This window comes from Octopus sinensis, linkage group LG4, assembly GCF_006345805.1.
Source record: "Octopus sinensis linkage group LG4, ASM634580v1, whole genome shotgun sequence".
NCBI lineage: Eukaryota > Metazoa > Mollusca > Cephalopoda > Octopoda > Octopodidae > Octopus > Octopus sinensis.
In genome coordinates, this window is record NC_043000.1 from 2,675,099 (window position 1) to 2,694,091 (window position 18,993).

The 18,993-nt window shown below is 39.2% G+C and overlaps 1 protein-coding gene across 3 annotated transcripts in view; it reads right to left on the reverse strand.

Moving 5' to 3' along the window:
- LOC115210350 (inhibitor of growth protein 3) overlaps positions 1-18,993 on the reverse strand; it is a 50,187-nt gene that overhangs the window by 14,406 nt on the left and 16,788 nt on the right. For 2 of the 3 annotated variants that reach the window (XM_029778892.2, XM_029778891.2), the window contains exons 5-9: positions 15,488-15,584; positions 12,045-12,092; positions 9,983-10,204; positions 7,025-7,095; positions 3,251-3,447 (exon numbers count right to left, since the gene is read on the reverse strand). In XM_029778892.2, coding sequence (XP_029634752.1) covers positions 3,251-3,447; positions 7,025-7,095; positions 9,983-10,204; positions 12,045-12,092; positions 15,488-15,584 — 635 coding nt within the window. The remainder of the gene's footprint in view (positions 1-3,250; positions 3,448-7,024; positions 7,096-9,982; positions 10,205-12,044; positions 12,093-15,487; positions 15,585-18,993) is intronic. The other variant, XM_029778893.2, reaches the window with a different exon arrangement.

Consider the following 18,993-nt stretch of genomic DNA (forward strand, 5'->3'; position numbering starts at 1 on the left):
AAGATTGTAGAGATGACCTATAGAAATGGTTCTAATACTTAAAGAAAGCAAAAATTCAGATGAATTAAACAGAAACAGTTGTCAACAGAATAGGTATGAAGAATTTAAAGTAACAATGAAAGGTAAATTTCTCACAAAGGTAATATATAAAGTTTAAACTATTAGTGAAGTGGAAATTACAGCAGTGTCCAATTGTATGGTCTATCCACTATGGAATGACATTATGCAATACAAAATTAGATCCATTGTAACAATGAGAGAACTCAATGAGAGAATTCATAATATTCATTCTATGTTATGACAACTTGGCAAAGATAAAAAAAAATGTTTTACACATTCAAGTCATATATGAGGATTATACAAAAGTAATGCAAATGAGCAATATAACTTACTAACTACAATAGGTTATTCGAATTGCACATGTTGGTATAGTAACCCTTTTTACTTGTCTTACATTGGTTTTAAATAGAAGCAATGTGCAATTATTGAGTTCCTGATGAAGGAGCGGTGCAGGATGTCCAGCGTCCACACAAGGTGGCAGGTCGTATAAGAAGATGACACCAGTGATAAGAGCAATGAGTACAAAAGAATGAAGAAGTTTAACCCTTTCGTTACCAGCCCGGCTGAAACCGGCTGTGGCTCTGTAGTACAAATGTCTTGTTTTCAGAAGTTTTGAATTAAAATCTTCCACCAAAACCTTAGTCATAATTTGTGTTCCCAACACTAGCTTAATGCTGACTAAGTTCTTTGTTATATTTAAAATAATTGAAAGAAACACAGAGCATCTCAAAATAAATACGGTAACAAAAGGGTTAAAGGAGAAACCAGTAGTGAAGACAACAGGAGACCATCTATTGTGACCCCCTGATACAAATCACCAGCAAGTGGATGAACTGATAAGCATAGACAAATGAGTCACCGTCTGTGAGCTTACTGGACCACTGGACTGTGGTCACAATGTTTAACAAAAGATGGGAAATTTTGGGTATCGTACAGTGTGTGCAAAATGGGTACTTTGGCAGTTGACATCTGATTTGAAGGAGAGAAGAATAGAAGTCTGATCTGATATGCTGGAAAGTGCTTGAAACGTGGGTACATGTCTAACATCTTGAAATGAAGACTCAGTCCATGGAATGGTATGACATCTCTTTTGCCATAACTAAGAAGTTCAAGTGTCAAGCAACAGAATGTCATGGTAACTGTTCTAGGAGATGACAAAAGCATCCCTCTCCTTGATTTTCAGGAACACTGTTGTACTGTGAACCACATGTGGTACAATGAAATACTCAAAAAGCTTAGAAAAGTTATCTAGAAGAAGAGACTGAACGAAAATCAGAAAACCATCTGCATTCACTCTTGACAATGTATGATCACACACATCGTTGGCAAGAAATTAGGTAATCCTCAGATTAGGCTGATTAGTGATCCCTCATCCACCATACAACTCAGATCTGGTGTTTGACTTTCACCTGTTTGGTCTACTGAAAGAAGGCCTTCAGAAACAATTTTGATGATACAGATGTGGTGAATTTAGCAGTGAAGAAGTGTATACAACAGTGCACATCTGAAATTTTTTTCCAAAGAGGATTTGAGAGTTGGGTGCAACAATGATACAAATGCATCACATGTATTGTATAGAAGAAGAGTTACTCTACAAATATGCACAATTTGAATGATCTATACCATGTTAATAAGAAATGTTATGCCCAGTTTGCTTTATTTTCAGTACAGTCCTCATATTAACTTAAAAATACCACCACCATGGCACTCCTAGTCTATGAGCCCTTAATGATTCTGGTGATAGGGACTCTCCTTCTCCTAACAACAAACTGTATAAAAACACACATCTTTGACTAACAGGGAAATTATAGAAAAGACATAAGGTTCAACATATAATTTAATCAATACTGAAACAACATTAGTTCTTTCAGAGCCATATTATAAACAGCTCAAGCCATCACAAATAATGAAACAGCCATGTAACTGAAACTGGAGGTGACTGACAGTACCTCACGAATCGAGTGAAATACAGCTGAGACTTCAACTAAAGTTAAGATGACTGTGAAAGAGTTAAATTATACAAGATATGTTAGCATGGCTGGGGTGAAATAGTAATGAGTTTTACGATGGACACCGTTGAAAATTTACTTCTGGTTTTACTCAGTTACTATCAAAAATTTTGCTAACTTAATTAAGACCATTAATGAGTTTTATAAAGGCTACTTAGAAAAATCAAGGAGTATATTATTAGCAAGCTCAGCAAGCTAAGGGTGACAGTTTGGTAATATAACATAGGTCCATTAAGATTACTGAGACACACACAATTAATAGTGGCTTGTGTCATTTTGATTTTAACACCACCCTTCTACTAACATATCAGTAGGGTGAAGGTGGAGATACTGAATAATAGAACAGAGTACTGAAGGACATTTGCTTGGTCCATTCTATGAGCCTTTGGTGACATTTTGGTCTATGGTTGCTAATTGGTTCAGGAACTGGATAATTGATTCAAAGGTCAGGAGTTCGAATTTTGTCAAAGTCATTATATATACTCCACAGATATAACACTAATTGACTTAGTCAACAATGGTTTGTGTTTTGAGTGTATATAAATGTAAGATCTTAAAGAACAATGGTAGAGCTGGAATAACCTATTCTATCTAATAGACTCTACAACTCTGTATAAGAATAATAAAAGTTGGCCGTTGCCAGCCTCGCCTGGCCCCCGTGCCGGTGGCACATAAAAAGCACCATCCGATCGTGGCCGTTTGCCAGACTTGTCTGGTACCTGTGCCGGTAGCATGTAAAAAGCACCCACTACACTCATGGAGTGATTGGCATTAGGAAGGGCATCCAGCCGTAGAAACATTGCCAAATCAAACTGGGCCTGGTGCAGCCTTCTGGCTTCCCAGACCCCAGTTGAACCGTCCAACCCATTCTAGCATGGAAAGCGGACGCTAAACGACGATGATGATGATGTATTGGACTAAAATACAATACAATCAACACCATAGACCATCTTTCTTTGAAGCTTCACCAAGCTGTAGCAAATGGTGCTTTGGATGAGAAATATAGTCCCATTTGTGATACATGCTACCCATACCCAGCTGCTTGGGTTAGCAAGAACATCTAATCAGGTAAGACAAGACATCAAGCCAGGTCTAAACCTAAAACTAGTGCTGTTGTTGATGATGATAATGATAACGATGGTGGTGGTCTGTAATAGCTAATTAAAACTGAAAGGACTTACTTCTTTGAACGTGGCGCCCTTGGAGTAGTTCCGCTGCTAATCGGAGCAGTTTCTACTACTGGTGGTGTAGGTGTACAATTAGCACTGGAATTGAAAGCAATTTCTTTACCAAATGACAGCTCCTTTGCAATATCAGCTGGCCTGCTCATCGATACAATGCTGGCTTTCATGCTAGGAGTACGGCGACCCTGTGCCATCTGAAATACACAAATAAAAGAGATATTTGTCAAGGTTTGTAACAGTAACAAAAATACATATAAGCTCTTCTTCATTCAAAATTATTTTAAGATCATGCCATAAAGCAAAGTCTACAGAATTACCAGTGTATGTCTGTATATTTATATGTGGACTCAATATCTCAGTAACAAAAAAACTGTGTGTAGATATCAAACAGGATGTATAAAATATTTGGACAACATGAAATAGGTGTGCAAACTTATCTGGGGAAATGATTCAAGAATCATCCCTTATTCTACAAGAAAATCAAAGATGGTATAGACTAGTTGGGTATCTTACTACACCTATTCTGTTGTACCCCTGAGCAAAGCATACGGCTTTTCATGTTCCAGTTTCCACTCCTGCATCATAGTAGGATGGTGAACAGTATGTGCTAAGAAAGATGTACTCTTTTACTTGTTTCAGTCATTTGACTGCGGCCATGCTGGAGCACCGCCTTTAGTCGAGCAAATCGACCCCGGGACTTATTCTTTGTAAGCCCAGTACTTATTTTATCGGTCTCTTTTGCCGAGCAGCTAAGTGACGGGGACGTAAGCACACCAGCATCGGTTGTCAAGCAATGCTAGGGGGACAAACACAGACACACAAACGCACACACACATACATATACACATATATACATATATACGACAGGCTTCTTTCAGTTTCCGTCTACCAAATCCACTCACAAGGCATTGGTTGGCCCGGGGCTATAGCAGAAGACACTCGCCCAAGATGCCACGCAGTGGGACTGAATCCGGAACCATGTGGTTGGTTAGCAAGCTACTTAACACACAGCCACTCCTGCGCCTATTCAGTTGTTTTAAGAAAAAAAAAATCTTGCCTCAATAAATAAATCATCACAGACTCATATGTACAGAATGAGCTAGTGAGGGTGTTTCAACAGTGTCACTTCATAAGTTAACACCTTACTGTCTTAAAAAAAAAAATAGACACATTGGATAATGGTAGTCCAGTGTGTGTATATATGTGTGCATGTATATATATATATATACATACGCACACAAACAGAGTGAGTGGACAAACAAAAGAAAAGGGCACTCGACACATTTACTAGGAATTACATGTTTTATTATTTAAAACAGATTGATTTGGCTCAATGCAACTTCAAGTTTTGTGGGCTTCTTCTAACAGAAACCTATTTTGTTCAACTGAATGAGTTGGATTTCTGTTAGAAGCCTACAAAACTTGAAGTTGCATGGAGCAAAATCTAAGTATTTTAATAATTTAAAAAGAAAAAAAAATAATAATAATAATTGTCCCCCTAGCATTGCTTGACAACCGATGCTGGTGTGTTTATGTCCCCGTTACTTAGCAGTTCGGCAAAAGAGACCGATAGAATAAGTACTGGGCTTACAAAAGAATATGTCCCGGGGTGGAGTTGCCCGATTAAAGGCGGTGCTCCAGCATGGCCGCAGTCAAATGACTGAAACAAGTAAAAGAGTAATAATCCTTTCTATTAAAGGAACAAGGCCTGAAATTTGTGAGGAGGGGGGTAGTTGATTACATTGAGCCCAGTGTTTCACTGGTACTTAATTTATCTACCCCAAAAGGATGAAAGACAAAGTCAACCTCAGTGGCATTTGAACTCAGAATGTAAGGATGGATGAAATGTCACTTAGCATTTTGCCCAGCATGCTAATGATTCTATCAGCTGATGGGAAAATTAATGTCAAAAGTAAAATAAAAAGAACTGTTTTAACGGAGTACAGTGATACTCAGACACAGAATGTCAAGTATTCTAGTCAGGTAAACTTCAACAGAAGAGGTTATTTACCTTTTAACTCACCACTTTTTTCATTCATTTTCAATTTTACATTCATAACCACTTCCATATAATTTTGGCCAATTATATAAATGCTAGCTCTGTTATTTTTCAAATATTTTGTAATAAATGAATTTCATTTCAAACGATATATATCTATGATGAACTGTCCGACGAATGGGAATGTGAAACTCAGAGTAACAGGTTTTGTTGAATTTTCTGCTGCTTTAAATAAAGCATATTACTCTACCACTGGTATTTGAGTACTCTTTTTTCCACCTTGTTTCACATTTATGTGTTTACTCCGGTATATACCATCATATATCGACAAGAAAGAAATAAAATTTTTAAATCTATTCTTTATGTGCAGGCCGATGGTTGAGGACCCCTGCACTGGAGAGATAAACCCTACATTACTTAGAGAGATGTTAGTTCCCTGCACTTTTCCTTCTAGGCCTTACTTTTGCTATGCCTTGGGAACACCCACCTACAAGAGGGTGCTGAAAAGTTCCACGCTTTGGGTAAAAGAAAATACAGGAGGATCAGTTAATTATGAATTTGTTCAATATATTCCCCTCTGAGACTCACACATGTATTGCAGCAGTCCTTCAGTTTTTCTAAGCCCTGTAAAAGAACTTGGAAGATTGGGCCTCTAACCAGGCCTTTTGCATTACTCTTTAAAGTCAGGAACATTTCAGCAACCCTTTATACATTGCTGATTAGCTCACCCATGAAACAGAAAACAGTCATATACTTTTAGTAAGCTTATGGGGTGTTCTTACCGCTAACTACTCCTGTGCATCTACAACATATAAACTCTCTTTCTGTCAGCTGTTTGTGTACCCATAGTTTGCAATACACCATTTCTGCATACTGAGTATGTTGTTGATTGATAAACACAGCCTTATGTGACTTGCACATTTCTCACAAGTCATTCATACGATCATCTCCCTTGTTGTTACTGATGAATTAATGTTACATTTAATTGAACAATGGAACTATCTACAAACTTAGAACTTCACAGACACTTGTACCTTTAACCCTTTTGAATGGAGAAAGCAGGTATATCTACTCAAAGTTTTATCATTGTTAACTGCAAAAAGTGATTTTACCCAACAGCTTTAAAAACAAAAACAAGATGTAAGAAGTGGAGGCAATTTACAAAATGCAATTTTTCTGATTTTCTTAATTTTCCCCAAATATCTTATCAAATATTTCTTTACAGAGCAAGTATCAACTACTTCAAGTCGTGGATAAGAAAACTGTACCTAGAGATACTGAAAATTTTACTCTTTTGTAGATAATAAACATCATTGCAGAATGACCAGGAGATTTAATTACACAGCCAAAAAATTAATGCAATCTTTAGAATATGTGACAAGAAGGGGTCTTCAGATCACAGTTACTCTGGCATGGTTTCCCCAGTTTCTGAATTCACTGCTGTTCTGCATGCATTCAAATGACAAAACAATGCATACACATATATACACTTATATTTCAGGGCATAAAGCTAAAAGGTAAAACATTGTTAAATCCTAATTAGAACTAATATACTGATGTGAGCAGTGGTAAGATAGAACTCAAATGATTATGTCATTGCTAAGCAACATCTGAGGATTAGCAAGCTCCAGTGAGAGCTACCTAAAATGATAGAGGTAAAGGATGTTTAACTGTAAAGCATGATAAACACGAGATGTATGAAGGTTTTGAGTTAAGCAGAGCAAAGTTGTAGCCGTGTAATATGAAGACAGAGTAAAGAGTAAGTGACTTACCTGTTGTGTGGCAGCAATAGCTTGAGATGCAGCAGCAGCAATAGCAGCATTGCTTCCTGCACCCATATGGCCTGAAAGAGAGGCATGGACAACATCAAACACCAAACACCAAACAGAAAACACATCAGATACCACGTCCAACACATTACACAAAACACTGCCAATACATTAGATAACATTCAGCCAATAGTTCAAATACCTATTTCTTTATTACCCACAAGGGGCTAAACACAGAGGGGACAAACAAGGACAGACATAGGTATTAAGTCGATTACATCGACCCCAGTGCATAACTGGTACTTAATTTATCGACCCCCGAAAGGATGAACAGCAAAGTCGACCTCGGCAGAATTTGAACTCACAACATAACGCAGACGAAATACCGCTAAGCATTTCGCCCGGCGTGCTAACGTTTCTGCCAGCTCGCCGCCTTTAGTTCAAATACCACAATGCCAACATACAGCCATCACACACTCAACACCTCTTACAATACCCAGTCAACACCTCATACACCACAAAGCCAACATATCAAACACCAGAGCCAACATATCAGACATTATAGTCAGCTCATCACACAGCCAACATATCACAGACATCAGACACTCAACACATCAGACAACACTCATCAAACACCACCCCACCACACAGCTGGCACACCAAATACTGCACAGCCAACAAATTAATAACCCTTCACAATATTACATAAATTTGTAAATACATTAATTCTAAAGACTATTGTAGAGAAATAGAAGAGTAATTTAAGGTTTTCAATTAAGTATCTTCAGTTAGTTGATTCATTAGTTTCAATCACATCCTCTTAAACCAATTAAAACTTCCATTTCTCACATGTCACATGCCTGACACTGAAATATGTAATTGAGACTTGGGTGAACAATGATTATCAGGGATTCTGTTTAGACATCTAAGAGTAATAGTAGACACAGCAGTGGAACCATATTCTGTAGCTTCCAAATAGAGAAGCATTGAAGTGAAAAGCTATGAGACTGCCAATAGTGATGACTTTAAAATTGTCCTTCATATTCAATACAAACGCATACCCTCCATCAGACACCTACCATATTCTGAGCGCCTTGTTTCCCTGGGCATGGATTCACTGAAGCTCCGGCGTCAGGCGACGGACTTGGTAAACACCCACAAAGTTATCAACCACCTCACCAACAACAACACTGAACACCTTTTTGATCTCCATGTGTCTAACACACGTGGACATGCCTACAAAGTCAGAAAACAACACAGCTCCCATGACTTTCGGAAACATTTTTTCACGCTCAGAGTTGCTGAAGCATGGAATAAACTGCCTGCATCAGTTGTTGACTGCCATGACACTGCATCCTTTAAGGCCCTCATGCTTTCCGAAATCCGCCGAAACTACACCTGATTATATATACACTTTAGATGAGTTGTAGTGCACCTGAGCACTGTACACAATTATTATTATTATTATTATTATTATTATTATTATTATTATTAAACCCAACACACATGATTTCACAAGCTGTGACATCACGAACAACTGGTGTTACTTAATGACAGATCTTAAATCTCATCAAATCTGCAATATTTCTTCCTCCTAATTTTAGATTTTATATATTTCTATGAAGTAGAGAAGCACAAAGTTATGTGTTTAGTGTGTATGGTAAGTAGCATTCCTTGAGTAGGTTACCATTAGAAACCATCCAAACTACGATATTAGGGAAGAAATATATAATAAACACTCATGTCATTTAACCCTTCAGCATTCATCTTACTCTATTAAAAGTAATGCTGATTTATTCACGACCTATTGAGTCAAGTACATCAACATCAAAATAAAAATCAAATGGAAATTGTAGTTGTGATACCCATGCCGGTGGCCCGTAAAAGATACCATCCGAACGTGACCAATGCCAGCGCCGCCTTGACTGGCGTCCGTGTCAGTGGCATGTAAAAAGCACCAACCAATCGTGGACGTTGCCAGCCTCCTCTGGCCCATACCGGTGGCACGTAAAAAAACACCCACTACATTCGTGGAGTGGTTGGCATTAGGAAGGGCATTTGGCTGTAGAAATACTTCCAGATCAGACTAGAGCCTGGTGCAGCCTCCTGGCTTCCCAGGCTCCGGTCAAACTGTCCAACCCGTGCTAGCATGGAAAATGGATGTTAAATGATGATTGTTTTGAATTAATCATGCATTATCTTGTACCTTCGCGATTTTGATAAGTAACTTAATTTTTAGAATGATATTGTAGGGTTGGTGTGAGAGGCCAGATCTGACCAGTTTGAGGATTCCATTAGAAGTAATGCTTATTTATTCACATTGTTTGTTAATTAATCACACGTTATTATGTAGCTTTCAGATTTTGATGAGGTAAATTTTTGGAATGATATTGTAGGGTTGATGCAAGGGGGCAGATCTGGCCAGTTTACTCTTTTATTCTTTTACTTGTTTCAGTCATTTGACTGCGGCCATGCTGGAGCACCGCCTTTAGTCGAGCAAATCGACCCCGGGACTTATTCTTTGTAAGCCCAGTACTTATTCTATCGGTCTCTTTTGCCGAACAGCTAAGTAACGGGGACATAAACACACCAGCATCGGTTGTCAAGCAATGCTAAGGAGACAAACACAGACACACAAACACACACGTACATATATATATACATATATATGACAGGCTTCTTTCCAGTTTCCATCTACCAAATCCACTCACAAGGCATTGGTCGGCCCGAAGCTATAGTAGAAGACACTTGCCCAAGGTGCCACGCAGTGGGACTGAACCCGGAACCATGTGGTTGGTTAGCAAGCTACTTACCACACAGCCACTCCTGTGCCTATTTGAGTATAAATCAGAATCTTTTAGCCATATACGGCTGGTGTAAATGCTGAAGGGTGAAAAGATGTTAAAGGGTTGAACAATGAAGAGGGAGAATAAAAAAGTGAATCCATTTTTTTCAACTTACCCAAGCTGTAGGTGATACCTGCTGGATTACCACTGCCTCCTCCTCCTGAGTTAAAGGAATTCACAGATGATGATGATGAATTAGAAGCTGGATTAGTACGACGTTGACCTATACTCTCTTTAGCCACTTCATTGGCAAGTGAGGATAGAACTCGCTCTGTACTGGTCTGTTTGTCATTGTGATATGGTTGGGAAGGGTTGGATGCAGCTATAACACGACGTTCTGGCAGAAACAGAATAGAAATATATTTGCGTGAGACAAGTTCATCAAAGCGAATTTGTTATAGCATCATTATCGTATTTTAGTCAACAGCTAACAGTTTCCCTTTCAGAGTTTTTATAAGCCTGGATTGAATATTCTAAATTTTTCTTGCATGTGGCACCAGTTTTGCAAAGGAATTAACTAGAGATTGTTGAAACTAAAACAACGGCAGCAAGACCATGTTGACCACTTAAATGCTCAAACCCATATACAAATTTATCATTATTTTCAATCTATTATTATTTGTGTATCAAGGTGTTTTGTTTTCATATTTATGGCCTCTTAACTGGTACTTCACTTCACTGATTAACTTTGGAATTATTCATTTTATACACTCACGGAGTGGCTGTCGTTAGGAAGGGCATCCAGCTGTAGAAACATTGCCAGATAAGACTGGAGCCTGGTGCAGCCTCCTGGCTTCCCAGATCCCCGGTCGAACCGTCCAACCCATGCTAGCATGGAGAACGGACGTTAAACGATGATGATGATGATGATGATACATGTTCCACATGAAATAAATGTAAACATCAAATATTTAATTAGCTGTTGAGTCGTTATTGAAGGCTTCCTCTAACTTACAACCTTCTAACGGATAATTCACTGATGGTCTCGCTGGAAATTTACTTTTTGGAATTATTTCATATATGTAAATAAATGGAAACTTGAATCATCACTGAAGGCTTTGTCTTCATGTAAGAAAGTGTTGAATTAAAAACAAAGAAACATCTTGGAAGAAACTACATTGATTATGGCTGGAAATTGCAGTGAAGAAGAATAGCTAAAGCAGGAATCAAACTTATATTACAGATTCAGATGGTCAGTCACAGGCACAAGCACACTGTGTGAATGGGTGATGAATGTCAGTTATAAAACTGCCATGTGCTGACAGTCAAAGGCAGAAGGAAAAGGCATAGGAGCAGAGGTGAGGTTGGATCTCAGGATGCTGTAGTTTACTGACAAGATGATATAATATCTAAGACAAGTACCAATACGCTGGTCTGTCTGAGACTTGTCCACCATATGCCGGTACGGAAAATTGGAAGCTAAAATGATGGTGGTGATGATGGAGAAGAGGAGGAAGATGATGATGGTATGTTGGTAACAGTGATGATGTTCCCATAGGTGGTAAGGAAACAGCTTCAATACATTATGTTCATAATTGAGAAAATTAAAGCAATTACCAATAACATATGTAGGAACAATGTAGGCCCATGTGGAGAGATACAGAGAAATGTAATGAATAATAGATGGAGTTGTTTAGACCCTAATCAGTTCTGAATGAGCAAACCATAATCAAAAGTGTTATGACCATTGCCCTCGGTTTATCAGATGTTATTTCTAGAGCAACATTAGACAGTGTCTCTCTTCCTGACCAATATGGAAGTATATTTTAAGGGAGATTTGGTTGATTACTTCTAGCAGGTCAAGTAGCAATGTAGAGGTTCCATCCTTACTTTGGAGCTATAACAGAGATAAGTGGTAATGATATGATCCGAGGATGGCTGTGTATGGTAGCTAGAACAGAGGTAGGTGATAGTGGTGTGAACATGTGATATTAAAGGATGGTAGTTATAGTAGAGGTAAGGTCAGAATTATTCATATAACATGTCCCATATCTAGAAGTCTACTTAAAAGCAAGCCTATATACTACAAACCCAGAGCAAACTGTGGTATTAAATTTTCTTTTCAAGAAGGGTAATAAAAAAAAAAAAATCACTCATGCCAGCAGCAATGGTTTTAAGAGGGTTAATCTACATATTTATAAGAGTGTCATATCATCTAGAATGCAAGAAATACTCACTATCTGGACGATTCTGACTCTGTTGAGGAGTATCTAATTCTAATGACCCTGCAAGAGATACAACAGATACTTAATATAGAGAAACACTGCAGGGGAGAAAAAAAAACCCAAAACAAAAACAATAGAGCATTTAAACTGAGGTTCCCATCATTGATGACAAGTGTGCTATCGTGTAGACAGTAGGTACAGGCATGGCTGAGTGGTTAATGAGCTTGCCAACCCTGTGGTTCTGAGTTCTATCCCACTGTGCAACACATTGGGCAAGTGTCTTCTTTTCTATACCCTTCAGTTAACAAAGGCTTACGAGTGCATTTGGCAGATGGAAACTGAAAGGAACCTGTCACATGTTTGTGTGTGTGTGTGTGTGTGTGTGTGTGTGTGTGTACGTACGCGCGCGTCTGTGTGTGTATTCGTTTACATTAGCACTTCTCTGAAAATCACAAGCTACAAGTGTTGATGTTGTCATTTCTCCCATCAACAAGTTGTTTGCTGGCTTTGCACCTTTGAAGACATGTAAAATAAAGGGATCTCTTACTTAAAAAAAAGGTAAGGATTAGTGAGACAGAAAGGGCATTCGGCTATAAAACAATGCCTCGCTAATATATCCATCTAATCCATGCTAGCTTGGAAAAAGTGGACATAAATATGAATAAATGAAACGAACTAGAGTTAATTTTCCTGTGAAATATCTCCCATCCTATCAATCTCCAAAACAAAATATTCCAATAATTTCAGCTTGCTAAAATGAAAATAAGTATCTTTACTTGCAGAATGGTCATTGATAAGTCTCTAATTCTTTTGCAAAAAGAAAAAAATTTCCTTCCAATAAACAAATGTTCAGATTCACAAAGAGATTTTTCCATTGATAATAGCAAGAGGTAAATCTATCGATATACCTGGTCTGATCAATAAATATCCGGACTGTTGTCACACAGAGTGAAGTCGCTTGACATAGATTGGCCTTGAAATCTGCTGTGCATGTGCACTAAGTTTTAATGTTCCAGCTCACTTTTGCTGTTTACAGCAGTGCTTGGAAGGAAGGTGTGTAGCATGTGATTGTCGCATTGTCCATGACAAAGTTGAGTAGAGAATCTACATCAAATTTTGTCAAAAGCTTGGTAATACCTGCTCAGAGGCCTACACAAAGTTTGCAATGTTTTCAGCACAACCAAGGAGATCTTGTGCAACTGAAACCCGAATGTCCTTCTTGGTCAGCTGAAAGCAGTTTTGGCAGAACCTTGACAGACACACATCTCATACCCAAATCTTCAGTGATAATGGACTGAACTGAACTGTAACTTATCTGCACATCCCCTGATGATAACTCATGGATGGTGATTCAACGATTTCCCATCACAGCTGCACACACAAGTGCAATGTTTTCCTCAGTTCTGCTGATTGTGGGTCTCCCAGAATGTTCATCAACATTGACATTTTTTCAGCCATCTTGCAAACACTTGGACCACTCATACACTCCTCTCCATAGACTTTCTGCAACTTTCATAGGCCTCTGAGCAGCTATCACCATAGCAACTTTCTTTGTTATAGACAATGTGACAATCACATGCTGCATACCTTCCTTCCAAGCACTGCTGTAATCTGCAGAAGTGAGCTAGAAACTTAATGCACATGCACAACAGAGTTCAAGTGGCTTCACTCTGCATGCTTTAGCTTCATTACTATGGCAACAGTCCGAAAACTTATTGATGAGACCGCAAATATATATATATATATACACACACACACACAAGTGGGTGGACAAACAAAAGAAAAAAGGCACTCATCACATTTAGTTAGGAGTTACATTATATTAAACTGATGTTTGTATATAATTGATACTTGAATTTTATACATGTAAGGGGATGAAAGGCAAAGTTAACACTGATGTGAATTACAAGTCAGAACATTTTAGCCCCCAACCAATATAAAGTGCAGATAGCTAAGCTTCCAACTGATATGGCCATCTCCACTGATCTTACAGTAATCAACACACAAAAAAAAATTATATTCTTTTAGGCCCAAATCAACCATGATTTGATAAACATTTAATCAAAGGCACTCCAGCTGTGACCATTTCATCTTTTAAGGGAACATCTAAGAATATATTATCTAATGTGCCCTTAAGATAGTAGAGTCTTATTAAAGAGAAATTAGACTGCTATTTCTAGCAGGCTGAGGAACAGTATAGAGGTTCTTTAATGTGACTACTGATGGTTGATAGTAAGGAGAGTATCTTGTGTGTGGGAGGGTGGGGACTGTGCAGGGTTAAATCATGCTGTACAAGAGATTATGATGATTTGTAAAGATTTCATTATTGGTCGTCAAACTTATCTCCTAATTTGTAATTCTAACAGAGACTGAACTAAACACTGGAGTATAATTTCTGAAATTAAATGTTGAAGAAAGATCCAAATGGCCTATCTCAACTGCTGGCAATATACAAGGGGCTACTGAAAAGTTGCTGGCTTTAAGGATATCCCTTCTGAGTTCTTTTACAAAGCCACTGCAATAAGTGTGTGAATCTGAGATGGGAATATGTTGAATAAAATCATAATTAACCGATCCTCTTGTATTTTCTTTTACCCAAAACCAGGAACCTTTCAGCAGTCCATTGTATAGTTTTGTCAATTTAGTTTGGGGTTGACTATGATAGGGAGGGACAAAGCCATATGTTTATAAGAGGTCCAGAAATTATGTAAAGAGTTAAGGTGTTGGACCTTTTGATAGTCACAAGTTAAAAGCCTTCTAGAAAAGTTAAATATGCTATGTCCCTGAGAAAAGCACATAACTTCTGACTGGGCATAAAACATAGGTTCTAATTCTATTTGTGACAGAAAGGACATCATCCAGCTGTGAGAATAGAAACAACTGTTGTAAGAAATAAATCACCTCATCCATGCAAGCAAAAAAAAAAACCGAATGTAAAACAAGACAAAAATCAAAAATACACAAGTCCTATCTGAGCAATCAGACGATAGCAGCATGAGTCCAATCTTTGACCATCACAACTCATGACAAATTAATAACCTTTTGTTATTTTTTCTTTTACATATTCCAATGGGATGCACTTAACATTTGATACTTTTCTTAAGGATATATTTCCATTTATTTTTTTCTTCTTGTGTGTGATTTTTTTTTTAGAAATCAAAATAATTCAAAGTAAAATTATAACGCAACCCATTAGTTAGAAATTGCTGATTTACAGGGATAGGATTAAGGTTAGAGGAGAAGAAGAGCAAGTAGAAGTTGAGTGATAGGTGTATAGCTGACTGAACATATTTAGTGTAGGAGAAGAAAGAGTAACAAAGAAAGTTCCTGAGAAAACCAGCCACAGAAAATAGCATTTTAGGAGCTTCATAATTTTTCTCTGAATTTAAAATATGTGAAAACAATAAGAGTTTTGGAAAAATCAAAATGAGGAATTTGTATTAAAAGAAACTTACTTTTTTCTAAAATTTCTGTAATACCAGCATTATCTGCTTCCAGCTCCATCTTAAATTTTGATAATTCTTGATCTAATTTTCTTAAGTGCCTATCAACCTACAATGAAAGAAAGTAAATATAAGACAATCGCATGGAATCAATAATTTGGAAGAAATATCTTAGCTGAGGTTTAGTAACAGATTACTGACAACGTGATCGAAATTTTATATCTTATTACTGTTAGTAGATCGTGTACCAGAACAAGATACCTAACTCTGCTTATTCCAGTTTGCCTGATTGAAAGAGATTTTTTAGAAAAAAAAAAGAGAAAAAAAGTAAAACAGGTTCCATTCCCATGTCACAGTGCAAACAAATGGTTCAACGAATAAACCATCCAAATCATACAACTATGGGAAAACGTTGGAGAAAAAGGAAAGAAATTAGGGAAAAATCAACGTTTTTACAATTACATATTTTTGGGGTTCAGTTGCACTGCACACATCTTGGGTAAGTGTTTAGACCCAGGTTAACTAATACTTTGTGAGTGAATTTGGTAGACCGAAACTGTGTGGAAGCTTTGTGTGTATGTGTGTGTTTGCATGTTTCCCCACCGCTACTGCTTGACAACTGGCAATTTGCTTATATGCCCGTAACTTAGTGGTTCAGCAAAAGAGACTGAAAGAATAAGTATCATACTTAAAAATAATTACTGGGAGCAAGTTGTTCAGCTAAACCCGTCAAGGCAGTGTCCCAGCAAGGACACAGTCCAATGACTGTAACAAGTAAGAGGTAAAATGTCACCAATTCTAGTAAAAAGAAATAGATATTTACACCAAAATCAATTCAATGACTGGCATCCATGCTAGCGGGATGCAAAGAGCACCATACGAGTGTGACCGTTGACAGAGTGGCTATTCGAGTATGATCATTACCAGCGTCGCCTTACTGGCACTTATGCTAGTAGGGTGCCAAGAGCACCATCCAAGCGTGATCATTGCCAGACCAGCCAACTGGCTTCCGTACACGTGGCACGTAAAAGGGCACCATTCGAGCGTGATCGTTACCAACGTCGCTTCACTGGCACGTGTAAAAAGATTCGAGCGAGGTCATTGCCAGTACCGCCCGACTGGCCCCCGTGCCGGTGACGCGTAAAAAGCACCCACTACACTATCGGAGTGGTTGGCGTTAGGAAGGGCATCCAGCTGTAGAAACTCTACCAGATCAAGATTGGAGCCTGTTGCAGCCATCTGGTTTGCCAGCCCTCAGTCAAAATCGTCCAACCCATGCTAGCATGGAAAGTGGACGTCAAACGATGATGATGATGACCAGCTTGGTGATGACATAGATAGAACACACCTTTACTACTTATACTGGCATCAAACTGAACTATGTTTACTAAGAACCTGACAGGTTGTTAGTGAAACATCATCTATTTCACTGAGCCCAAACTGTCTGATTCAACAATAATTCCCAGAATACAGAAGCATCAGTTGGCATGAAAGGTGAAGCCATAGTCTCCAGATTTCCATAATGTTCGATATTTACATTGACAATTATATTAGATATAGTGATAACAGTATTGAAGATTTATACAGGTAAACAGAGTGAAGATATATTTACTGACAATTATAGTATAGATGTATAATCATCATCATCATCGTTTAGCGTCCGCTTTCCATGCTAGCATGGGTTGGACGGTTCTACTGGGGTCTGTGAAGCCAGAAGGCTTCATCAGGCCCAGTCAAATCTGGCAGTGTTTCTATGGCTGGATGCCCTTCCTAACGCCAACCACTCCGTGAGTGTAGTGGGTGCTTTTTACATGCCACCCGCACTGGTGCCAGACAGAGCTGGCAAACGGCCACGAACGGATGGTGCTTTTTATGTGCCACCGGCACGAGGGCCAGGCGAGGCTGGCAACGGACACGAAACGGGGCGGTGCTGGCAACGGTCGCGAAACGGAAAGTTCTCTTACATGCCACCAGCACTGGTAACACATCTGCAATTTCCATTGATCGATTTCCATTGATCGATTTCCATTGATCGATTTCGATTCTGATCGTCACTTGCCTCAACGGGTCTTCACAAGCAGAGTTTTGACATGCCACCGGCACTGGTAGCACATCCGCAATTTCCATTGATCGATTTCGATTCTGATCCTCACTTGCCTCATCACGTCTTCACAAGTAGAGTTTTGTGTCCCAAGAAGGGAAGGTATGCATACGTAGGCTGGCTCCATCCCATGTAGAAGGCCACGGGTTATGGACTCACTTGTCCTGCCGGGTCTTCTCGCGCACAGCACACTTCCAGAGGTCTCGGTCTCTAGTCATTTCCTCAGTGAGACCTAAAGTTCGAAGGTCGTGCTTCACCACCTCGTCCCAGGTTTTCCTGGGTCTGCCTCTTCCACAGGTTCCCTCAACCACTAGGGTGTGGCACTTTTTCACACAACTATCTTCATCCATTCTCGCCACATGACCATACCAGCGCAAACGTCTCTCTTGCACACCACAACTGATGCTTCTTAGGTCCAGCTTTTCTCTCAAGGTACTTACACTCTGCCGAGTGTGAGTACCGGCATTACACATCCATCGGAGCATACTGGCTTCATTTCTAGCGAGCTTACGCATATCCTCAGCAGTCACGGCCCATGTTTCACTGCCATGTAGCATGGCTGTTCGTACACACGCATCATACAGTCTGCCTTTCACTCTGTGCGAGAGGCCTTTTGTCACCAGTAGAGGTAAGAGCTCTCTGAACTTTGCCCAAGCTATTCTTACTCTAGCAGTTACACTTTCAGCACACCCGCCCCCGCTGCTGACTTGGTCACTTAGGTAACGGAAACTATCAACTATTTCTAGTTTTTCTCCCTGGAAAGTGACGGAAGTTGGTCTCAGAGCATTTTCAGTGTTTATTGTTCCTGAGCATCTGCCACATACAAAAACCATCTTCCTAGTTAGCCTTCCTTTGACATTGCTGCATCTCTTATGTGTCCATAGCTTACACTTGGTGCATCTTATAGAGTTTCTACCTACACCTTTTCTACAGATCGAGCAGGGCCATCTACCTGAAGGTGTTTGTGATTTGTCTACCTTCCTACTGATTACGACTTTGGTTTTAGCTAGATTGACTCTGAGGCCCTTCGATTCTAATCCTTGTTTCCACACCTGAAACTTCTCCTCCAGTTCTGATAGCGACTCAGCAATTAGAGCAAGGTCATCAGCATAGAGGAGCTCCCAAGGCATCCTGTCTTGAATTCCTCCGTTATTGCCTGGAGGACTATGATAAATAGGAGGGGGCTGAGTACTGAGCCTTGGTGGACTCCTACCTCTACCCGGAATTCTTCACTGTACACATTTCCAACCCTCACCCTACTAGCGGCGTCCCTGTACATGGCCCGCACAGCTCTCACTAACCATTCATCTATCCCTAGTTTCCTCATTGCCCACCAGATAAGGGATCGGGGGACCCTGTCGAAGGCTTTCTCCATGTCAACAAAAGCCAGGTACAGGGGCTTATCTTTGGCTAGGTA